Below are 23,999 nucleotides of genomic sequence, written 5' to 3' on the forward strand. Positions count from 1 at the left end.
CTGTCACCAGAGCAGAGCGCCGATCTCCGATCTCCGATCAGTTGGTCGATCGCCGGCTAAAGTGGCTCGCTCGCCTTGACCAAGTACACTGCGAACCGCCATCAGGTGGAGTTTGGTGGGTAGGGGAAGGTGAACAGCATTCTGCCATGGACGGCGGACGGATAATAGATGCAGACAGGTTTCGGCGACGGGCATTTCACTTTGCCCAGCAGCCAGCCGCTTCTTCAAAGCTCTTTCCCCAATTGACAAAATCTATGGGTTTTTTTTTCGCTTTCTGATTTGAAACGCGGCGGCGGGCTAGATTGTTTTGGTTTTTTATTACAATATGGCTCTGGTTGCATAATAAAGCGCACGCACAGGGAGAGTGGCCACTGACCAGCTGTAGTCCCTCAATTGTCGATGGGCTTGAATGCATTTGAAGTCCAGTGGTTCCCATTACTATAAGTTGAACGGTAGCCTCAGGGGGCTCGCCAGCCAAATGGTCAAAGAGTGGGTGTATTCTGTAGTTCGGTTCACTAGTGGTCCCATTTAATAATGTGCAGGCTTGAAAAGTAGATCTTAAAGTTTAAAATTAAGAGCATTTATATGTTTAATAATTAAATCCCACTCGAATGACCAAAATTTCTTGGTGTGGCAGCAAGATTGCATTTCTATGGTTATAGTATTTTTTTAAATGTAATCTCGTAGAAGTCAAAGTCTTCTCGTTGTAATGAGTTTGTTTACATAAGTGCTCACGTATACCAAGTTTTTCGACCCCTCCAGCCTAGGTGCTCTACTAACTTTTGGGTTTAATTTGCGCTTGGCACGTTTAGCTTGAAATAATTAAAGCAATTTTTGCTTATTTGTAACACTTGCCATTTACACACAAAGATGTTTACCTCTGACTGGAGGAAGAGCCACGCCAAGCCGCCTTTTGTGTGCGACAGCATTTGACACAATTTAACGCTGACGCGACCAATTCGTCTGCGGTCTTGGCTTGCTGAGCCGTGTGCCGTGCCTCACTCAAGTCGTTTTCGGGAGGGGTTGGTGCTATTTATTTGGTGCGCTTGCGCTTTGAGTTTGCCTTTTGCACAAACTGAAATTGCAACACGGAAAACAACAAAGAGACCAAACAAAACTGAAACAACAAATTATAAACAAAAACTGAAACTGAAAAATGACAAAGCCCATAAACTCTTGACATGACACGGCAAAAATGTTTTGCAGAATGGAGTAGGGCTTGGAATGGAACTTTGGAGCATCAAGCGAAATATGAAGTGCTTTTATGTGCCATGGATGTGCAAAGTGAAGTTGAGCAACGACAAACATAGGTCGCTAGCTGAATACCCTCAGGACTTTAAGACTACACATCTTGTCGCAAAAGTTTAGAACTCTTATGTCTTAGCTAATTAAACTTAGCTAATTAAAGTTTTGTTTTTTCTAAGCTTGTTGTATCCGTTTACCCCTATTGAGCACTTAGTTTTATTAGGGCTTTACCATTTAAAATTTGGATAGAATGAAGAAACTTCACTACAGTCATATTAATTACTCGCAATCAAAGAACCTGCCGAACCAACTGATTTAAATTTATACAAGTCGCTGCTGCACTTGTCGTCTTCCGCGCCCTCCCCTTTCTCCACCCCTTTCTCCGCTGCTGCTTTTACTTTATTCGGCCATTCACTTTCTCCACGTTTTGTTTGCTTTGCTAATTTCGGATCCGCAGCAACAAGAAAACAACAAAACAACAAAACAACAACCGGGCTTCTCGCCCGGCAGCGAAAAGTGAAACAGACGGCCAGCAAAACGGACGCAAAGCTGCTGCTGCTTACACTGCTGCCGCTGAAAAGTCGTATGCAAAATTCCGAGAAATTATCCAATCGCGTGGCTAAGATTATCCAATTCGAGTCAATCCAATCTAAATCAAATCCGATTGCGAAATATGCATAAATGCATGCATATATTCATGATCCGATACCGATCGGACCGCTAGTAATGACCCCTCCCCGGTAATTTTAACACCTGCTAATGGTGCTCCAATTCTAAAGCCTAAAACCGAACCCAGCGGCAATTACCTTACAATGCTAAGTTCATTGCTCAAGTCTTTCGATTTTGGGAGCGGCTGCAGTCCCCATCAAATCGACAAGCAACAAGGCTAAATCAATCGAATAATCGCTTTTTTAAGGTAGCAGCGAAATTACTTCTAAATTGATGTACTTGCTATTATTATAAACCTATCGAAACCTTTATTTTTAAATTATATTAAAAAAAATCATTAAATTTCCCACAGCTGACTGCCTTACATAAGCCGGACAAGACTGTGCCGACAAAAAAAAAAACACTGGAAACTCGAGGTGAAACTCGAGAACCTCCACATCGTCCCTTCTTTTTCCGTATGTCCCCCTTTTCGGCCAGAAGAAACAGGAAGTACCTTTCGGTTCCCCGGAAAGTCTATTCAAGACTGGGCTTATTCTATTCCGGATCTCAGGAAAATTAAGATTTAGTCGGGGGCTCCTCGACTCGGTGATTGCTCCAATTCAATTCAATTGGATTGCATTTGATTTAAATGGCCCAAAAAAGAAACTGAAAGTTGACGAACGTAGCAGAGCAAAGTAACAATTCAAAACCGGCTTTATTGTACGTATATACATTTAAATATTACGTATCCGATCGAAAATAATGTTTTTTAGGTGTATGAATGAAAATCTTTTCGCACAAATGCCTGTACTCCAGTTAAAAAAAAAAAAAACTCAAGAAATTATAAGATACACTTTTGGGTTCTTTAAGTTTCAAGACATAACAAAGTGGCAGACAGCAGTAAAATATTAAATCACTTGCATTAACCTTTATTGACTATTTTTAAAATTTTATATTTTAAATAATTGAACAAGATTATGATGTGCCTTAGTGAGAAGATATATGAATGTTCCGTAATTTTCACCTTAGAGGTATAAATATATAAAACTTCTGTAATTTTCATTAAGGAGCTTATAATATTTTAGTTACAATTCCAAGTCTAGAGATTCGCTATTTTAAAAAACCGTTAAAACAGTAGTGAAGTTTTATACGAATGCAGGCAAATCTTAGGAAAATTAAGGTTTTGGTTTTTTATTTATTTAAAATAAACATTAATTAATATATATATATACATAAATATATAAACATTAATTTAAACAAATTTGATATTAATGGTATATTTCCTTGCTACAACAGTATGTTTTTCAGCTTAGTGTCGGGTCACACTATTTTGGGGCCAGCTGTTCGCGCATGCATGTGTGTGGGTGAGGATTTATTCAAGATAAATGAAAATCGGCAGTTTCGGGGGATATACGATTTTACATAAGTTGGTCATGTCAGCACAAACATAGAACCACAGATCGAGATCGATCGGATTGGATTGGATCCACCTCGCCTCTTCCCGCATCTCCGAAAATCGGAAGAAGAATAAAGAAGAAGACGACTGTGAGTGTGTGAATGTTCATGCGTGTGTGTGTGTGTATAAAAAACCAGCAACTGAAAATATAACCAAAAATAAAACCCAGGCGCACAGTTGCAGGCGAGGATTCCCACTCCCGTTACCATTCCTCCAGGTGGAGCAGTCCGTGAGATCCCGACGCTTTTGCGCATTTCCGGAGGTTTAGGCCAGGATGGCGGATGCCCAGGCAGCGGCGGCCGGAAAGAAAAAGTTCAAGAAGAAGGCGACGGAAAAGAATCCCAATCCCAATCCGAATCCCAGTGGTGTAGTGGCTGAGGCAATCAGCAATGGACATGCCCAACCGGAGGTGGAGGAACTGAAGGGTCTGCTCAAGCAGTTGCACCTTTGCAATGGCCATGGCCCCAAGGAGCAGGCTCCTCCTCCGTCATTGGAGGTGCCTAATGGCCATGCCCATGGCCACAGCAACAACAATCACATTAGGAGCACTAGCGGCAGCAACAACAACAGCAGCAGTCACAACAACAACAGCGTGGACAACAGCAACAACAACAGCAGCAGCAGCAAGCTGGAAGGAGAAGGAGCGGGTGCAGCAGATGCCCTCCATCTGGATCCAAAAGAGGAGGAGGGAGAGAAAAAGTCCATAATAGCCACAAACAAAACCACTGCCAAAACACAACCAACAACCACAGTAGTGGAAAAGGAAGTGGAAGTGGCGACGGGGAGTGGCAAAAGCCAGGACGGGGAGGAGGAGCCGCAGCCCCTGCCTTCCACCTCAGTGGAGGTCACGCCCACCATCACAGCAGAGCCCCAGCTGCCAGAACCTGCCATTTCAGCCGACGAGATCGTGTACAAGGAATACGAGGCCGAGCACCAAATGCATGTGAGTAGTCAGGTCCAGCCACAGGCAATTTTAATTACTAATCCCCCGTGCACATACGCAGGACATCATGCGACTGATTCAGGCGGAGCTGTCGGAGCCCTACTCGATATACACGTACCGTTACTTCATCTACAACTGGCCAAAACTCTGCTTCCTCGCCTCGCACGATAATCAGTACGTGGGCGCCATCGTGTGCAAGCTGGACATGCACATGAACGTGCGGCGCGGCTACATCGCCATGCTGGCCGTGCGGAAGGAGTATCGCAAGCTGAAGATCGGCACCACACTGGTCAGCAAGGCCATAGAGGTACGTTGGCTGTAGAAAATGTCCTATTGGAGTAAATGTGGGGGAAAGTGGTTAACACTGCTCACTTTGGTGAACAAGATCAGTTTCTCACTTCTTGAGGAGTGAACAACTCACTCAATTTGCACCCTCACTTTTTTTGCTGCTCACTTATTTACTAAACCAATTGTAGTAGAAAGTATTGAAGAGCACATATAAGCACTGAATTCAATTAACTATCGAGTAAATTTTCACTACAATCCAACGTGACTGATATTGAATAATGAGCTAAAAGCTTAGGTTTACACATTACGAAATTTTACAAATATTTAAGATGCTGACGCTTAAAGAATAATAACTATAACCTCGAAGGTATACTTTTGGGCAAACACCACAAACAATGGGATATAGAACTGCTTCTTTTTCATATTAGCATTCTTATAATACCAATTTTAATGTACCCTTGTTGCAGGCCATGCTGGCGGACAATGCCGATGAGGTGGTACTGGAGACGGAGATGCGAAACGAACCGGCTTTGCGGCTTTACGAGAACTTGGGCTTTGTGCGTGATAAGCGGCTGTTCCGCTACTATCTCAATGGAGTGGACGCGCTGCGACTGAAGCTCTGGTTCAGATGAGTGGATCCGGCGGCTGCCGTTGAAATTGTTGTCTAAGTAGCCGCCGAACATGTCGAGCTCCGCACTGCACTGCGGAGGAGCAGGGCGCACCCCCGCTGGCAGCTTGTTTCGGCGCCCTATTTTTGTACCTATTAACTAGGAAGCATCGTAGCATCAGTTTTTCCCCGCCTCAGCTCACCCCACCCCATTGTCTCTCTTTCATTGTAAATTATTTTATTATGTAGCAGCAGCAGCAAAACCAACACCGGCAAAAGCTCAGAGCCGATCAGTTTAGCAGGAGCAGAACAGCACTCAACGGACAGAAAATTTAATTAATTTTACAGAAGGAAATTTTGTATGCAATACGTGATTTACATGCATAAAATTAAACATTAAAATCTTAAGCGAGCAATTAGTTATGTACATTAAACAATCTTCAAAAATCAATCTAGCGAATAGACAACAACAACATGCGCAGCATACGCTCATTGACACACATTTACAAAGCTATAAACATAGAATCAAATTTTGTAAAGAGATTGATCAAAAGCGAGGATCACGCAAACGGAATCGTACGAATTACACAAGTAATGTATGTATATCAAAATAAACACAATTGGAACAAAGAGCAAAGAATAGAAACACACTCGCGTTATAAACATAGGTCTATCTGCATAGGATAAAAAGCGGTCCGTGCGCATAAATCAATTCGCCATCTTGTCTTTTATACCTTCTCTGTGCTCTCCAGTGTTGTTATCGCCTGAGATCAGGACACAAGTACAGATACATATAGCATTAAGGATGATGATGTGGTGAATCCCGAGTAACATTGAAAGAATGCAATAAAAACTTCAACAATTAAGAAAAGTGTATTGTTTTCTTGGAAATTTGTTTAGTATTTGTTCTGTCATTTTGTTTTATTGAGGGAATTATTACTATTTTTACTAAGAAAGTAATGTGTTTTCAGAAAATCAATTAACGATTAATCTCTTAGACTCATTATGACTTGTTTCAAACTAATGCTTACAAATCTCTTACTGGCTTGATAATTTGATGTCATTCGTCATACAAAAATCGATTTAAATACATTGGCGCGATTCTAGACTTAAGCTTACTTAACAACAGGAGGTTTGACAGTATGAACAACATTCAGTTAGGCCAACTGGATGTGGATTTGTGGTTAATTCTACGTATGTACACGAGCAGTGCCAGTTTCAGTAGCATCACCTGCTGCTCCGCCGATTCTTGGGACTGTTCGTCGAAGCAGAGCTCGCTGATCCACGAAGCTGCTTCAGTTCGGAGCGGGTGGCTGCCTTGATGCTTTGCACCTGTTGCCGCACAGAGCCGATCTTGTAGGTGATTGCTGACGTGGACATTGGACCCGCCGCCTCCTTCTCCTCGAACAGATCGCTGACCTCCACCATGCGCGGCTTGAAAAACATGTTCGGTCGGATGACTGCCTTCTCGGGGTGCTTGAACAGGTTCAGCAGGCCCCAGGAGAGCTCCTGGCGTTCGCCTTCGCCCTCCGGAAGCGAGGCGCTCTCCACCTCCGATTCTAGAACCCAGGCAGCATTCCGCACCTCAATGCGCAGCCGCTCGCACTCCTCCAGGCTCACATTCTTGCTCACGTTGAGCTGCTGCTCCAGCGGATTCACAATGTACATGGCTGAGTGGTCCGGCTTGGACAGACCCCTGCCCTCGTTCAGCGAGATGGCCCGGTTTTGGAAGTCGAACTGCGAGTAGAACTCGAAGAACTGAAGCAGCAGTTCGCTTAACGTGCTCTGGTTGCGACTCTTGAAGCCCACTCGCTCCATGTCCCGGGCGAAGGTGCAGCTGATCCCGTCCTCGGTCACTCGCGAGTCCCCCGGCTCCGCCGCCTTCGCCAGCGCTCCAATGGTGGGTAAGATGGGGTGGCGCAACTGCTGCAGGAAGAACATGACCAGGCAGGTCAGCGAGAAGTTGCTGATCCAGCGACCGGGGGAGGGATTTGTTAGGCCGCTGGTCTGCGCCCAGCGCCGGATGCCAAACGTCAGCGGACGCACGCGCGGATCCATTTCGCCGAACATGTACAGCAGCTCCGACATGTAGAAACCAGTGCTGGAAGAGGGATTCCGTTTTTAAACCATAAGGTGTAACTAAATTGCAATGAAGGCAAACTAGTCAACACCGGGCATTATAATTAATTCACAAACGAAACGGATTAGTTCCAATATATCTTTGTATCTTAGCCTATAAACACTTTTTCATTATTTCAATACAAGATAATTGAGACCATGTTATGGATTTTGAAATACGAACAACGAATGTTTTATATGCAAACAACAAAATGCAGTCTTTGTTAAGAAAAGGATATCAATAAAAATATTAAGGTATTGGCGAATCAAAAGTGGGTGGGGCCCCGGTTATTGAGCAAATCCAGTGAGTGGAGGCCGGAGAACTCGCCGGATGTAAGTGCAGCGGGGAGCTTATCAGGGGTGAATCATGGCCATTGGCACGCCAGGAAAGTCTAGCCCGCGGGAGAGTACTGATTCACCTGCTCCGACGCGAGAGCGTAATGGTATTTACATGGCGTTTGGCAATCGCCACCTGCCGCTATCTAATCTTATCGAGCTGGCGAAGCTTTCTTATCTAAGGCCGCTCTCACTGCTCGACTGTACGCCCCAACGCATTGGATGTTGTCATCACCCCGTATCTGTTCAAAACTATTTTAACGAACGAACCAAACAGATCTCTGTTCTGGTCCCGCTACTGAGCTACCTATTTTTCAGCTGACCCCTGAAAATCGACAAAAACAAGGGTAATCATAGTGAATGTGTATAGAAATTCAAAGTGCTACATACATAATTTAAGGAGAACCTCTATTTTTTAAAGTGCTGTCTAAAAAGTGTTGCGATTTGGTTTGAAAACCATAAATAGAAGATATTTTCCAATTTGAAAGGGTTTATAAGTCTTCTTTCAATTGAGAAATGCACTTAAGAGTTTTCCAAAAGTGTTCCATGAAGGCAATAGGAACATTCCGTAAATCAAGCCTTTTCCCCTTTTCTCGGATTGTTGGGTGTTGCAATTGTTCGTATTAATCATATAGTGCGTGGCTGATAACGCTATTTGCTAAACACTGTTCCGATAGGGCCAACAGTGATACCAAGAGAGGCACCATAAATGCCATACAACATCGTGATTAATAAACGCGACCATTTCGAGCTTTTGGTATGTGACTCAAGGCAGGAGTCATGAAAAGTTAATAAAGGATATATATGGTATAGTGCGTTGCTGGAGTTCACTCTGTAATCACCTCCAAGACTTGCCTAGTTTACTTTATTTCGCGTTAACGGATATAATCGTATTGGCTTAAACTTTGTCATATAGTAAATAATCCATTCAATTATGTACTTTTATCAGAAAGTTATTAATGAAGAGTTTTCAAGATTCATTTGACTCTAACAGTTTTTGATCGTTATAAGGAGTCCTTTGTTAGGAAACCCCATTGAATGGAAAATATCGTTGACCTTCGTTTCTTTATACGCTGTTTTATCGGTAAAATCATTTGACCATAACAGGTTTGGGAGGGTATCCGTTTATCTTTAAGTTAAAACTCTATAAAATGGGAAATTATCCCTTAATGATTATTCTTCTTCTGTATTTATTCAGCTTCCTAAACCATGGGTATCGGCTATGGCGCCTCAGACGAACAGCTGGAGAAGCAGATCGGCTGCGTAAAGTACACGCTTTTCTGTTTCAACATCGTGGCATGGATGATAGCGACGGCGCTGTTTGCCCTGACGGTCTGGCTGAGGGCTGAGCCCGGCTTCAACGACTGGCTGCGCATCCTGGAGGCGCAGTCCTTCTACATCGGCGTCTACGTCCTCATCGGCATCAGCATCGTGATGATGGCGGTCAGCTTCCTCGGCTGCCTGAGTGCGTTGATGGAGAACACCCTGGCCCTGTTCGTGTTCGTGGGCACCCAGGTGTTCGGGTTCATTGCCACGGTGGCCGGATCGGCGGTTCTCATGCAGTTCAGCACCATAAACTCCAGCCTGCAGCCGCTGCTGAATGTGTCGCTGCGCGGCTTTGTGGCCACCTCCGAGTACACCTACTCCAACTACGTGCTGACCATGATTCAGGAGAACATCGGCTGCTGCGGGGCCACCGGGCCGTGGGACTACCTCGACCTGCGACAGCCACTGCCGAGCTCCTGCCGCGACACCGTCAGCGGCAACGCCTTCTTCAACGGCTGCGTGGACGAGCTGACCTGGTTCTTTGAGGGCAAGGCCAGCTGGATAGTGGCCCTGGCCATGACTCTCGGCCTGCTCAACGTTATCTGCGCCGTGATGAGCTTCGTCCTCGTGCAGGCGGTCAAGAAGGAGGAGGAGCAGGCCAAAAACTACCGCCGCTGAAAATGCCCAGCCTAGTTAACTTAGTTAGTAGCGACAATCGACCCTGCGATAGATCTAAGAATTCATACCCAGTTCGAACAATAAGTACAATAAAGATTGCGACCCCTACAAGGAAATGATTTTTGTAGGGATGGGGAAGTCGTATAGAGATCGGAAACAAAAAAGGAACGCTATAGTCAAGTGACCCGACTATTAGATACCCGTTGCTTAGCTAACCAAATTCAAAATAAACATCCCCCCAGAAAACAATTGGGTCTAAGGTGGCGCCATTGGCCTCTACCATGTCTCAGCGTGCCATGACAGACATTTGCGATTTGCAATGGAATGATTCCGTGACCAGAATAGATTCCGTGATTTCGTCGAAAACGTTACCTTCTACCTATTACATACTTTTCAATGACTACAACACACCTTTTTCCTATATGAGTAACGGGTATAAACATTTTGTTTCACAACGGACAGACGGGAATAGGTACTCACAGGTTGCTCATGGACAGGTCCACCTCCAGGTCCAGGTGCTCGTGCCGGTACTTGATTATAGGCACCCTTGCCTGCAGGATGCGGCGCACATGGCAAACGCCCGGCAGGAACAGATGGAGCATGTCTCCGAAGCACTCCATGTGTCGCTGGGTCTGCGAACGGCCGTTGCTCAGGTTCTCCTTGGTGTGGTAGACCAGCCGAGAGGGCTCCGCCGACGCCTCCAGCGGGCTCCTGACCCCCATGTCGTTGTCGAAGCGCAGGATAAGGTCCAGGTCACAGCCCATGCGGCCAAATCCGTTCACGGAGGAGCCAAAGGGCTGGGCCTGGGCGGCGGGGAACATGCCGGCAATGGCCAGCTGCACTTGCAGAGCGGCCAGGAAACGCATGCGGATGCCCAGCTCGTTCAGTCGTGTGTGCTCGTGCAGGAGCTGCACCTGCTCCTCGATGCCCGGCGCACTGCGCATCATGGCCAACAGATGGGCCTGCTCCATTTGCCGGGTGCCGTCGAGGGAGAGCAGGTTGGGCGGGGTCAGCTGGAGGTTGGGAGCCAACTTGGGGCCACGTCGTCCTCCTGCGGCCGCCGCGCGGAACCAAAGGAAGGGTGATCGCACGGGCACTCCGGCCAGCTCGCCGTTGCTCACCCCGGCATCAATGGCCGCCGCCGCCTCGTCCGGAGCAGCATATTCTAGCAGGACGTAGTGCAGGGCCTCGTCCTGGCGGACACAGTAGTGGTGGGCAGCCAGGATTGAGCCGAAGCGGCTGCAGTAGTTATACAACTCCGCGTACGACTTCTCGGAGCTCACCTGGACCACAATGCTGCGCTGGGCCTGCCGCTGGTGGTGGCCAATGAACTCCTCGTAATTGGACCTTCCTGGGGGCACATAATTGCATTTGAAACAGCAGGAATCTCCACCAGGTTCGACTCACCTGCATTCCGGCTGGGAGACGACGCCTCCGGAGCGCTGTATTTTACGCAATATGTGCGCCAAAGGCTCAGCTGCTGGGTGCGTCGCACAAGGCTGTTCATGGCGGGTGGGTGGAGGTGGCCGGTCAAGTCCTGGACACCCACTTCGTGTGGCTAAAATCTGGAACTTAACCGAATCTTTGTGGACTCCAGTTTTGAGGTTATACTGAGCCAGTTATCGACCACAAACAACGGTTATGCAGCCCTCAAAACCTATCGATAGCTCCGCCTTGGCGCCACATTTAAATCGCAACCGAAAACATTACTGATTTTCAAACTTTTTTATTGGTTATTTATGCTAGTTTTCTGTGGGATTAAAAAGGCTACTTAGTCGATCTCCTGAGGGCTCCACATTTAAGGTTAGGTTGAGCTAGTTATCTGCCCTCAAAACCTATCGATTTCTCCCCTTTGGCGCCTAATTTGAATTGCAACCATTCATGATTCGTGATTTATAAAACTTTTTATTTTACGCTTCAGTTATTATATTTTTACTGTTACTATATACTGGTTTTCCGTGGGATGCACATTTGCCATATAATAAGGATTAATTAGGCTAAACACGTAAAAAAAGAGGATACGATCGCGTATATTTTCTAAATATACATAATCTCCTTTCTGCTCCTGGGTCGGTTACATTTAATCAACATTTTGTGTATATATCGGATATATGTGTGTGATATATATACATTTATTGGGTGTATATTAAAGTGGGTCGATTTACGAGCTGTAAAATATACGATATAGTCCTTTCTAAGCAATATTGGAAAATAAACTGTAGGCTTAAAGCAAGAAACAGAAAAATTACAAAATTTGGAGTCCCCTTATTTTTTGTTAATAAGGCTATTTTTCAGAATAATTTTTTTTTATAAAAATTAGACTTATATTTTAAATCTTGTTTTCTGTTTTGCTTAATATGTGCCAATTCCCGGATTTCAGACCATAAATTTCTTCGCCAATATTGCTTAGAGGTCCATTAAGATTATGCTTCTACGATTTTTCATTTTGTATGGGTTCATTAAACATTCGCACTTTAGTGTATATAGAGTGCGTTTATTGGTTATATCTGCAGGATGCTTATGGCGAGTGAGTACGCGGATTACGGGATTATCAATTTAGTCTGTTATTGTTATTGTTCATCGAGATGCTTTTACAGGGTACAGCTTTGGTTAGGAGTTGTGTTAGGCATGTTTTTTGGGTTCTGTAACAATTTCATTGTGCTTTTTTGTGTTCGTCTTAAATGCAATGGCGCCAAATCATCGAGTTTGATTTCTGGTTTCGATTATTGGTTCTCTTATTATCTCAGTATCACATATGTCTCCTTAAAAAGCGTTTTGTGTGCGGAAACACCAGAAACATATCCATTTAGCAACAATTTATATGATCTCGATCAAGAAGAAATCGGCTTTAAAGAAGTACGCGAGCAAGAAACAGATCGAACGTATGCGAAACTTAAGATTACAATTAAATAGTTGTGTGCGGTGTTGGGTGTGTGCGAGGGAGTGGGTGGGCTGGTGTTAAATACCGGACTGAACAACTGCGGTCAAAATTAAAACCTGACAGCTATAGCTTTATAGAGCTCTAATAATTCACATGTTTTTTGTTTAATCATATTCCCTGTTTCTTGACACTTTTCTACCTTTCTTAAAAAAGAACAAAATTAAAATTGATCAATTTCCAAAACTGAATAGCTGTCAAAACCCATATCTGTCAAGACAGTCTAATAAAATTTTCTTATCTTATATATAACGTTCTCAATTTGTATTAAAACTCAACCATATTTAAGATGCACTAGTGGAAAAATCCTGATAAAATGTCTCACACAGACTCTTAACTGTTTAAAACAAGAAATATCTATATAAAATGGAACTTGAAGTGCTCCTATTGCGACCGCAGCTGTCGCTATTCCTAGCAATACATTAAACACGTTGTTACAGACACATAAACATATATAGCGAATAAATATGTAGAGTATAGGGCTTAGTTTAGTTTGGTTGCTTTGCTGGCTTCACTTTTCACATCACTTCACTCTAGTTTAGTTAAGCTTAGTACTGTTTAGCGTAAAAGAAATGCAGTCGACTATTGCTTTCCACAGCCACGCCCCCTGTTCTATTCGCTCTATGCTTTGACCACCCATCCAGATCCCAGATGCTCAGTGGGGTCTAGATGTCATCGATGAGGCGACCCTCGATGACGGACGAATGATGGTAGTTGGGACGCGGGCGGAAGTCCTCGTTCTGCTCGTTGAGCTGCGTGGGCGAGAGATCCACACCAGGGCACGATGGCGTCACTACGATCTGTTCGTACTCATTTATTCGTTTGCTGTGCACCAAAAAGAGGGAGACGGCATTCAGATGGGCACTCAGTGTTGGTCAGTGTGGCAGTCGAAACTTACCCGAAGCATCGGAAAATGACGCTTTTTAGCCAGGCGAAGAAGTTAAACTCCGCAGTGAGACCTGGCTTCACGGCCGGATTGGCCGTGCCCACATAGAACCACACAACGAACACCACTAGGAAGCAGGTGAGGGCATAGTACCAGTTCACCAGCAACATTACCAGCAGCTTAGTGAAAGCCTACAAGGAGAAAAGCAGATATGTACAAGTAAGCAAGCTTAATGCCTGTTGCAAACTCACGCCAAGCAGCGAGGCCCACCGGTTGCAGTAGCCGGAGTACCAGTTTTTCGTCTTGGAGTGGATGGGCGGGCGGATGGGCGCGATCGGTTCGGCCTCGTTATCCTGCTCCTGATCCTGCTCGCTGCCGCCCTGCCCGGCTGCCTGCTCCACGGCCAGTGTGGTGTCCGCCTCGGAATTCAAAACCTGCGCCTGGTGCGATGTGCTGGGCCCCTCGTTGTTGAACTCCAGAGGCTCCGTCTGGTGCAGCGGTGAGTTCTGTGGACTCTGAAGGTTCTTGTGGCGCACCCGATCCGGAAAGAGCAGGTCCAGGTCGTTGCCAGTGTCCGAAACACTGCCGTAGCGACGCGTCTCGTAGCTGGGACTCGAGGCCTGGATGCGGAAACGCTCCTCGCGCTGCTCCTGGATGTCGAAGGTCTGGGCCAGGGCAAAGTAGGCGTAGTCGATGCAGGCATACGTCAACAGGAAGGGCATGGTCACGATGGGCGCTAGAAAGTTAATGTCGCCCACGATAATGAAGGTGACCGTGACCAAGGCCACGATGGCCATGGCGTATAAAGGCACTTTGTTGGGACCACGCTGAAAAGGGAGGGAAAAGGAATCAGCTTGTATTCCTGTTTATTTTTCTAATTAATAGCTAAAGCTACTTACACCCTTTCCCAGGATATCGATACCCGGAATGACGCTCTCCTTGGCAATGCTCTGTAGGACGCGTGGGGTGCCGTACATGGCGCCTAGGCAGGACGACATACTAGATACGTAGATTCCCGCCAAGAGCAGAAAATGAGCGGCCGACACTTTGACGGAGATCATGTAGTCCGTGTACAGGATGTCCCTCTGGCAGGTGGCTCCCAAAAACAGCACGAACACCAGGTACAGAAACGTGCTGCAATGTAATGAGACCTCGTTAGGCACAGCCAAGGGATTTCTTTGGGCTGAGAAAGTCTTACGACGTGCCAAAGGCGGCCAGGGTGCCGTTGGGAATGTCTGTGGAGGGGGCGCGCAGGTCGCCGCTCATATTGATGCCCGAGAGCACGCCGGTGACGGTGGGGAAGAAGACGCCGAACACCCGGAACCAGGAGTAGCCATCGTCATACTTCGGCCACAGGTTCTCTACAAAGTTTCCGCTTACCCAGCCGTTAAAGCCCTCGCCTGTAAAGGAAAATGAAATGGTAGTTAATTATAAAACGTATGATTCTAACACTATCTGTCTACTAGGCCAAAACACAACACTTACTCTCCTCGCTGGTGAAGCTGCCCACCATGAAGTCAAGCGCTGAGATAAGCAGTATCATGAGCAGGATGAACTGAAGCTTTATGACCCACTTGACGCCGGCCACGTTGATGCAGCCCAGCAGGAGCACAGCCGCAGTGGCGAAGCCACGGATGGCCCACTTGTTTCCCTCGAGCCCCACGAGTCCGGCCATCGATTCGCCGAATCCCATTACGTTGAGGGCGCATCCCACCGCCTGGCCGAAGCAGTAGAGCAGTCCCAGGGCGCCACCGAAGCGGGAGCCCAGGGTGTGGGCTATGAGGAAGTACACCCCGCCGCTCTCCACGCGGCACCTTTCGCAGATCCCAATGGCCGACAGCACGCTGACCAGGGCGATGACCACTGTGCAGAAGATTATCAGCACGGCGTTGAGGATGCCTGCCTGGGCCACGATCCATCCGGATCGTAGGAACACGATCACGCCGAACACGTTAATCAGGCAGGAGGTGAACACTCCGTCCCACGTGCCAAAGAGCACGGGCTGCGAGATGAAGAAGTTGGAGCGCCACCTGTTGAGGATTCGACTTCAGATTCGGATCCTGACCAGAAGGGATTTCTCGATGAGATTTACTCACCAGGGCTTGTCACCCTGCTCGCCCGCAAAGATCTCATTGGCTCCGGATGCATGGTGGCCACCAGCCGCGTACGTATACTCGTTGCCCAGGTCCACGAATCCGCCGGTGTTGTTGTTGGTTCGCTGGCGGAAGCTGGCCACCGTCACATCACCATCCTCGTCGCCTCCGAGTCCGAATCTCTGCCAGTCGACGGTACGCCGGCCCCCGGTCCCGTTAGCTTCCGAGCTATTACTCATCACCATTCCGCTTTCCCCGTACCGCTCGTTGCTTCACTTATCGTTGTGGTTGTTGTTGCCGCTGAGGAGCGGTAGATGCGTTGTGCTATTGTTGTTGCTGTTGCTGCCGACGAGGCGGGTTATCTGGCCACTACACGGGCGTAATCGCGGCAATTTACTGATTGCTATTGGTTTCTTTTTTTGGAGCTAAGATTCCACTTCGGCACCCAAACATCCAAACCCGAGCATATCCACGCAGGCAGCCTGTGGAGTGTACCCTGGAGATCGGCCCACTTGGCTCACTGGCGGCTGGAGTGAGAAACGACGGGCATCGCCGTGGTCGCAGGTGGGTAACTTGGCTTGGTAAATGCGCAAAAAGTTTTTTTTTTTTTTGTGGTTTAAGTTGCCGCAACACCCGTAAGTGCCGTGGAGTTATTTGGCCGCCCTCGCGAACGTGGAAATCGCCAAGCTCTTGATTTGGTTACTGGTTGGTAATTCAGATGCTAATCTTAATTTTTCCCAGATATTCAATTATAATTTGGTATGAGTTTGTTGGTTCGTGTTTAAAGAAATGGTAAATGTCGTGGTATTTTTTCAGTGTTGGGTAATTTTGTCTTGCAGAGTTGTATTTGGAACAGCTGAATATGATGTGCGATGCGTTATCGAAATCGTTGCAACTGCGCGCAAAAAGTTAAATAAAAACACTCGCTTATTGGTAAACTACAAGAAGTCGTCATCGATGACTTTTCGATAGGCGATAGGCGGACTTAGCGATAAGCGATAGGCGGATTATCGCAGGGCTGGAGAAGGCTAAGATAAGAGCGGCCTTATTTAAAAAATTCTTAGTTTTATTACATTACAGATTACATGGATCCTTAAATATAAATCATGATCGGAGGTTGGGACTTTTCGGAAGTACAGAACAATGGGTCGCAGTCTTCAGGCTCATTTATAAAAACAATTTGATTTTAAAATATTTTGCATACAAAAATATAATCTTATTTTTGTGATCTGGCAAAAACATCGACAGTCGCAAAAAAACATCGATGTTTCCAATGAATCGATTTAGGTCCACCTCTAATAACCCTCCCGAGCGCCGCACGTGTTGACATTTAGTTTTTTGTTGCATCGCATATAAATTGCCTTCGAAATGGCCAAAACGAAGGACAAGTCCGGAAAAGTGGCCAAGAAGGCGGCGGGAAAGGGAGCGGGCCAGGTCGCAAAGGAAACCGCGACCGATCCAGAGAGCGGAATCTGGCGGGATGCACGTTTCCAGCATCTGCTGGCCGATCCACGGTTCCGTGGTGTTCCCAAGGTGCAGCGCAAAGTGAAGATCGACAAGCGCTTCCAGGGCATGTTCACGGACGACAAGTTCAAGGTGAAGTATACTGTGGACAAGTACGGCCGCCCGGTGAACAAGAGCAATGCCGAGGACCTGAGGAAGTTCTACGAACTGGACGAGAATGAAAGCGACAGCGATGAGGAGCAGGCAAAAGAGGTGGCCAAAACGGAGGATGCTGACTCTGATGTGGAGGCGGAGCAGCAGGAACAGCGGGCCGAGGAGCTGGCCATCGCCAACTTGGAGGAGCAGGGCAACGATGATCTGGACAGCGATGGTCTTGATGTGCCCCAAAACCTGCGCGAGCGACTGACCAACCCGGACGTAGACTACGCCCGCGGAGAAGGCCGCCTGCTCACAGACTCCTCCTCCGAGGAGGACAGTGAGGGCGAGGACGGTGAGCAGGAGGGGCCGGAACTGCAGATAGACCACGTGTGGGGTGAACTGGACAACGATGCCGGCAGCACCGAGGAGAGCTCCCGCCGCCTGGCTGTCTGCAACATGGACTGGGACCGCATACGAGCCGAGGACTTGATGGTCATGCTGAGCTCCTTCCTGCCGCCCGGCGGCAGCATCCTCAGCGTGAAGATCTACCCCTCGGAGTTCGGCAAGGCACGCATGGCCGAGGAGGAGGTCCACGGCCCCAAGGAGCTGGTGGAGCGGAAAGAGATGGAGCCGGAGGACGACCCCGACGCTGACGAAGAGCTGGTCCGCCAGCAGGACAGCGATGCGGAGGAAGGCGAGGACTACCACATGGAGAAGCTGCGCCAGTACCAGCTGAATCGCCTGCGCTACTACTACGCCGTTGTAGAGTGCGACACCATATCCACGGCCGACAAAGTGTACCAGGAGTGCGACGGCATCGAGTACGAGAGTTCAGCCACCCGCGTGGACCTGCGCTTCATCCCAGACGACACCTCGTTCGAGGAGGACACGCCCTCGGACGAATGCCACGAGCTGCCGGACGCCAGCAGCTATAAGCCGCGACAGTTCACCACCACGGCGCTGCAGCAGGCCAAGGTGGATCTTACCTGGGACGAAACGGCGCTGGACAGGCGAGAGCTGGGCGACAAGCTCTCCAGCGGTCAGGTGGACAAGCTCACGGACAAGGAGTTGCGCCAGATAGTGGCCTACAGCAGTGAGGAGGACTCCGAGGAGGACCAGCCTCCGGCAGAGCAGCCAGCTCAACGGGAGTTGGAGCTGCAAGAAGAGTCGAAGAAGGAGAAGCCCAAGAAGCTCTCGAAGCAGGAACGCATTGCCACCTACAAGAACCTGCTGGCCGACATCCTGGAGCAGGAAAAGCAGGCCAAGGAGCAAAAATACGAAATGGAAATGACCTGGAACGTGGAACCGCAGCAGGAAGATGAGCAGCAAGTGCCGGAAACCCAGGCCGACCTAACGCCCATCGAGAAGGTTTTGCAGAAGCGCAACGAGAAGAACAGGCAGCGCAAGGAGCAGCGTCGCCAGCGTCAGATCGAGGCCAGAGGTGGAGATGCCGACGACGACAGTGATGCCTCCATGGTGCCCGATGGCATTGATCTTAACGACGCCTACTTCGCCGAGGAGTTCGCCCATGGGGACTATGCTCCGCCCAAGACGAAGCAGGACAAGAAGAAAAAGCAAAAGCGGGGAAAGGCCAATGACGAGGAGAACGCCGAGGCGCAGCAGCAGGAGAAGGAGTTGGAACTCCTGCTTAACGATGGCGAAGGACGCGACGAAAAGCAACACTTCAGCTTGTCCAAGATCCTAAAGGAGGAGCAGGCGTTGGGAGGTTCGAAGCGAAAGCGGCGTCAGCAGTTGAAGAAATCAAAGAACAAGCCGCAGGAGTCCGAAAAGCCGGACGACGACTTCCAGGTGGACCTGAACGATACGCGGTTTGGGGCCGTCTACAAGTCACACGAGTTCAACATCGATCCCACCCACTCTCACTACAAGGCCACGAAGGGCATGCAGCAGATCATTGGCGAGAAGCTGAAGCGCAGGCAGGAGCAAGTCGAGGGCGGCGTCCGCGGGGATGAGACGGTGGCCCCCAAGCGAAGCAAGCAGCAGCTGGAGCAGAACGCCCTTGTCAAGAGCCTTAAGCGAAAGATTCAGCAGCAGCGGGGTCAGAAGCATTAGTGTTCTATAGGTTTAAGACCATAAATTATTAAAAGATAAGTTTATAACGAATTGCTGCGGCTCATTTGGTTAGAGCGAAGACAAAAGGATCCTACAGCAGATGCTTGAAGCCTGAAGGTTGGTCATCACACACCAATGTTATTGCTTACTCTATAATTTTCTAAAGTTAAGAAACCCTTTAGTAGAAACATAAACACCCACAAATCACAGTTCACATCTTTTTTTATTGCTTAATTTAGCCTAGGCTTAAAAGTACAAAAATTACATTTGAAGTTAGAGACAGAGACCAGAAATTAAAGGATATGTTATTGACATTTAATTGTTAATTGTTAAATTTGGGAAATCCTTTGTAGGAACACAGTTTATTGCTTAATCTAGGGTAGTTTTAAGAGTACTAAGATGACGTTTTCAAGGTTTTCCCGTGCAGCTCTGGAGGATCAAAGGCTTCTCTCCGCTAGTAGCTGTAGTTGAAGTAGTGCTTGTATAGCGCCGCCGTGATCCTGGCGTCCACAAGAAAGAGATCCGGCACACACATGCGGGACTCCTGCTCGTATACGATCATGAGCTCGCAGAGGTTTGCCCACACGGGGTCGTGGAGTCTCCGGATGAGCATGCAGTCGAGCCGGGGACGGGCCAGCGCCTGGATTACAGCGTGCAACTGGGCCAGAGTGGCCTTTTGGTCCAGCAGGGCGGCAAAGGGGCTGCGCCCGAGACACAGCTCGTAGAGGACCAGCCCCAGCGACCACACGTCCGACTTGAAGTCCACCTTGCCCTGGCTGGACATCGCCTCCGGGGCCATGTACATGGGCGTGCCCAGGCCCGCCTGCAGCTGAGTGCTGGGCGCATGCACGTTAGAGATCCCAAAGTCGGCGATTTTGACGCGGTCGCTGGCGTCGAGCAGCATGTTCTCCGGCTTCACGTCCCGGTGGATGACGCAGCGGATGTGCAGGTACTCCAGGCCCACGACCATGTCGCGGAAGTAGCGCAGCAGCCGCTCCGGATGGAGGCCTCCCGTTCCCGGCAGCTGCCGGATAACCTCCCTAAGGGTGCCGTTGGGCACGTACTCCATCACTATGTTAACCGTGCCCGCGTGGCTGAAGGAGCGCAGGAACTCGACGATGTGCGGGTGGCGCAGCTGCGAGATGATGTACACCTCCTCCTTGATGAGTCCCAGCTCGGTTTTGGGGTTCCGGACGATGATCCGCTTGACACACACCCTCCGGTCCGGCTGACCGCGCCCCTCGTGCTGATAGCAGAGGAACACCCGGCCGAAGGTTCCCTGGCCCAGTATGCGAACCGCCTTCAGCTTGGAGTCGCCCAGTTCCATGTCGAAAGTCTTCCGGAGGTTGTTTTAACGGAGGATCCCAGAATGCCTTCTGCTTACCGTTAAATCTGGGAACGAGCGCCATGTATCGATTGGACATAGATCTAGAGATGCCAAATACGCAGCGAAATAAAACCGTTAAGCTCGACAGCTAAAATAAAAAAAAAAAAAAATACAAATGTACGTTAACGCACAAAATGTGACATATTTGGATTCGATATTTTTTTATGTTTACGATCGTGAGCCATAACTTCCGTTCTAAAGCAAAAAAGCATTGAAATTTATTGGCTTATTAGCGGAATAGCCATTTATTGCATTCCCGACGTTTAGAATCAAGAAGAATAGGTAATTTAAATAATTGGTGTATTTCAAGGAATTGCAAAAACTATTATAGATTTAAGATAAAATGTTGAAACGGTAAGGCTTATTAAGCGGAATAGGCATAAATCGCTTTCCCGTAGGTAAGAATAGAATACGAAAAAAACTAGGACTGCTGAATTACTTACTTTTGGGTTATATTTATAATCGTTGTAAATGTTATGTAAAAACTATTTTAGAAATGTAAGCATAGGTAACACATTTGTTATTTTTGGGTAAGCTGTTTCTTAGTTTACAGTGGTCACCCAAAACTGCCCTTGTTTAGCCCATGACTTCAGACTTTTTTTTTGCATATTTTTTTAATTGTAGCAAACTTTAGACAACAAAATCTATACAGTTTTTAGGCATTTAAAGCATTTTTATTGCGTCGTTTTTATTGATATTCTTCAATTCGTACAAAATTGGGAGGACTGCCCAGAACCGATAAAACGGTTGATCGCTTGATCCTTGGACCGGTTGGCGCACAAATGGGAGGAGAGCTCTTCCTGCCTATTTGGGTGTTATATAAGGCGATTTATCACCAGATCTACAATTAAAACTGCTTTCTGGTGGCTAGACAAAGCTACATGAGTCGTGTGCATGTCGGACATAAAATTTTTCGCAAACTGCCATGGTGGCGTTATGGCTGTTATGCAAATCGAGGGGCTGGGAAAGCAGTTTACTTATACTTTTCAAATCGATTATATGTGCACAGAGCCATTTCGTGTGCGCCCAGAGCACACTAACCCAAAAAAAATCGGCTGCGGATTTGGTTCGCATTCGGAACGAAATTAATTTTGGGCCTTTTCGCGAGCTTCCCAGGTAAAGTCGTTCAACTGCCGCTGTTTAATGGTATTGTGCTGTGCTGCATTTTTATTGCTCATTTAATTCAAATAGGATCGAAATGTATGTGGAAAGCCGGCGGGCAATTATTGCTAAGAGTAAACGCACCTTTCTCCTACCACACCCCTTCGAGGGGAACGCACTTGCAGTTTGCATCATAGAGATTGTGAAAATCCCTTCACTTCAACTCAATCCATCATTCATCATCGGCGGTTGGCCCATCAAGGGGGGTGACTTGGCTCAAAGGTTGCAATAGTCGGAACTTGGATAACCATATGATGGGCGGTTTCTTACCTTCACCTTTCATCTACCAGGGAATTATAAGGATCAGTGGAAATCTTGTCCAGATAATAATACCAAAAATCTATAATAATCGTGATAATTATCATAAATTACAAGAGTTTATTTAAATACTCGATTAAAACTAGTGTTTAAGCGATAACCAATTGTGACAACATTTCGATGGCATCGATTACACTGGCCTTCTCTTTGGTTTTTTTAGATGCTAGATATCTGTTTGTACTATAAGATAATTATCATCAAAATGATCATTGGTTTTCGGTCACAAATAGAATTCAAACGATAACCAAATGTGACAACATTTCGATGGCATCGATTAAACTGGCCTTCTCTTTGGTTTTTCTTCTTTTTATTGTTTGTCTTTTAGCGCCTAATTGCCTTGCACTTGCATCGAATATTTGAGCGGCGACTAGTTTGTAGTTGGGTGGTTGTTAACCCGTTGATTATCAACTGGTTTTTCCTGCGCAGGAAACTGGCCGCAACAGCAGCGGCAAAGGCCACATGCCGTATACGTAATTCGCCTTAATTGGACCACTATCGCACGCACCTATTTACGAATGCCCGTGCCGAATTTTTGAATTTTCCAAACAATTGTGGCAGGCAGCAACCATAAATTACAACAACAAACAGCAAACAGCCAGCTACTTTGACTGAAGTTCGTTGCCGTGTTGTGTTGTGTTGCCGTTGCACATTTCACATTTCTTTTGCCACAGGTTGGCCAGCTTTGGGTTTTGGCCGGGTATAAATCGAATCTGGTCCCGAACACAGCCACATTCAGCCCGCCACTGCCAAGGAGAGCACTTCGCGTAACGGTCTACAGCTTTGAACGTTTTTTTGATTGTGATTCAGTGTGTGAAACAAACTTCCGCAAAACCATGCTGAAATTTATTGTAAGCATTGGAGTATACATATGTGGATTGAGACTCCATAAAAACAAAAGATTCACCATTTTACAGTGCTGATATTTAGTTTTATATTTAAAGCCTTGTACATTTTCAAAAACACTAGAATTTTAAAATCTGTGAAGAAGTTAATTTGAAAATCGGTCAATATGAAGTCAAAAAGCGTAAATTGGATTGTTATGGCATTTCAAAAAACTTTTACTAAACATTTTCTTTTAACTTTTCGAAAATTGTAATAATTTTATTCAGATTTTGATGGAATCTGAAAACCTTTGTTGTTATGCATATCTTGTTCCCTTTTTATAAAACAACTTCTACGTTCCTTTATAGGAAATAAATTTTAGAATATATGTGCCGAAACCAAATCATGAATTAAAAAACAAAACCTTTATTAAACACTCTTGCAGATTCCCTGCCTGGCCCTACTGGCCGTTAGTGGAGCTTTGAAGATCCACGACTACCACCACGAGGCCCACGAGGAGTACGAGCACCAGGAGCACCATGAGCCGGAACACCACGCCCAGTATGAGCCGGAGCACGAGGAGACGGAGCTGCACCACGAGGTGGACCACAAGCATGCCACGTCGCACCAGAGCGTCAAGTTCCACCACTACCACGCCGTGCCCGTCTACATCAAGAAAGAGGACCAGCACCTGGTGAAGAAGCCCATCGAGATCGGCGGCACCAAGCAGAAGCTGAAGATCCTACACCCCAAGAGCGAGCACAACCACAACCACGGCCTGGTCCTGGAGAACCACAGCGAGTCGCACGTCCACGAGCATGGCCACTATGAGGAGCCGGTGCACCATTCGGAGCACTACGAGCACTACTCGCACCACGAGTAGGATTCGGATTCGGATTTGGACCCGAACCGGGAATGCCAAATGAGATATAGCGCTTAAGGTTTATACGTAAATTTTGTTGTGTTAATAAAGCGTTCACCTAGACTGCTGTCAAGATTTAGGGATCTATTATTTCAAATCATTATGAATTGTTTAATTTTATACTTTTATAATTCCATTAATTTTGAGGTTAAATCGATACTTTACAAAACCTTTTGAATTTAAATTCAAAAAGGTCCCCATCAATAAACTAT

At 47.0% G+C, this 23,999-nt stretch overlaps 7 protein-coding genes across 8 annotated transcripts; 4 read left to right on the top strand and 3 right to left on the bottom strand.

Annotated features, from left to right (window-relative positions):
* The first annotated feature begins 3,213 nt into the window (after positions 1 to 3,213).
* On the top strand, positions 3,214 to 6,058 carry LOC128265142 (N-alpha-acetyltransferase 30A). The gene is made up of 3 exons (XM_053000966.1): positions 3,214 to 4,292; positions 4,354 to 4,599; positions 5,048 to 6,058. The coding sequence occupies exons 1-3, from the start codon at positions 3,624 to 3,626 to the stop codon at positions 5,210 to 5,212; spliced, it is 1,080 nt and encodes a 359-aa protein (XP_052856926.1). The 5' UTR covers positions 3,214 to 3,623; the 3' UTR covers positions 5,213 to 6,058.
* Positions 6,059 to 6,165: 107 nt separating this feature from the next.
* On the bottom strand, positions 6,166 to 11,253 carry LOC128265140 (poly(A) RNA polymerase, mitochondrial). Its single transcript, XM_053000965.1, has 3 exons — positions 10,993 to 11,253; positions 10,066 to 10,936; positions 6,166 to 7,288 (listed from the first exon to the last, which is right to left on the bottom strand). The coding sequence occupies exons 1-3, from the start codon at positions 11,090 to 11,092 to the stop codon at positions 6,415 to 6,417; spliced, it is 1,845 nt and encodes a 614-aa protein (XP_052856925.1). The 5' UTR covers positions 11,093 to 11,253; the 3' UTR covers positions 6,166 to 6,414.
* On the top strand, positions 7,831 to 9,701 carry LOC128265143 (tetraspanin-2A). Of its 2 annotated transcripts, none has more exons than XM_053000967.1 (2): positions 7,831 to 7,988; positions 8,840 to 9,701. In XM_053000967.1, exon 2 carries the CDS (start codon positions 8,851 to 8,853, stop codon positions 9,583 to 9,585), a length of 735 nt encoding a protein of 244 aa, XP_052856927.1. In that variant the 5' UTR covers positions 7,831 to 7,988; positions 8,840 to 8,850; the 3' UTR covers positions 9,586 to 9,701. The 2 variants fall into 2 exon arrangements, with proteins under 2 accessions (XP_052856927.1, XP_052856928.1); XM_053000968.1 differs by lacking the exon at positions 7,831 to 7,988 and adding an exon at positions 8,480 to 8,725.
* Positions 11,254 to 12,058: 805 nt separating the features above from the next.
* On the bottom strand, positions 12,059 to 16,379 carry LOC128265138 (solute carrier family 12 member 8). Its single transcript, XM_053000963.1, has 7 exons — positions 15,506 to 16,379; positions 14,895 to 15,439; positions 14,608 to 14,809; positions 14,309 to 14,543; positions 13,661 to 14,236; positions 13,422 to 13,600; positions 12,059 to 13,348 (listed from the first exon to the last, which is right to left on the bottom strand). The coding sequence occupies exons 1-7, from the start codon at positions 15,745 to 15,747 to the stop codon at positions 13,189 to 13,191; spliced, it is 2,139 nt and encodes a 712-aa protein (XP_052856923.1). The 5' UTR covers positions 15,748 to 16,379; the 3' UTR covers positions 12,059 to 13,188.
* A 406-nt stretch (positions 16,380 to 16,785) lies between these two features.
* On the top strand, positions 16,786 to 19,386 carry LOC128265137 (uncharacterized). Its single transcript, XM_053000962.1, has one exon. It carries the CDS (start codon positions 16,871 to 16,873, stop codon positions 19,175 to 19,177), a length of 2,307 nt encoding a protein of 768 aa, XP_052856922.1. The 5' UTR covers positions 16,786 to 16,870; the 3' UTR covers positions 19,178 to 19,386.
* On the bottom strand, positions 19,382 to 20,681 carry LOC128265139 (uncharacterized). Its single transcript, XM_053000964.1, has one exon. The coding sequence runs from the start codon at positions 20,502 to 20,504 to the stop codon at positions 19,632 to 19,634; it is 873 nt and encodes a 290-aa protein (XP_052856924.1). The 5' UTR covers positions 20,505 to 20,681; the 3' UTR covers positions 19,382 to 19,631.
* A 2,053-nt stretch (positions 20,682 to 22,734) lies between these two features.
* On the top strand, positions 22,735 to 23,884 carry LOC128265150 (histidine-rich glycoprotein). Its single transcript, XM_053000984.1, has 2 exons — positions 22,735 to 22,891; positions 23,311 to 23,884. Exons 1-2 carry the CDS (start codon positions 22,877 to 22,879, stop codon positions 23,746 to 23,748), a joined length of 453 nt encoding a protein of 150 aa, XP_052856944.1. The 5' UTR covers positions 22,735 to 22,876; the 3' UTR covers positions 23,749 to 23,884.
* The last annotated feature ends 115 nt before the right edge of the window (positions 23,885 to 23,999 follow it).

This window comes from Drosophila gunungcola, unplaced genomic scaffold (assembly GCF_025200985.1).
Source record: "Drosophila gunungcola strain Sukarami unplaced genomic scaffold, Dgunungcola_SK_2 000097F, whole genome shotgun sequence".
In the NCBI taxonomy this organism is placed as follows: Eukaryota; Metazoa; Arthropoda; class Insecta; order Diptera; family Drosophilidae; genus Drosophila; species Drosophila gunungcola.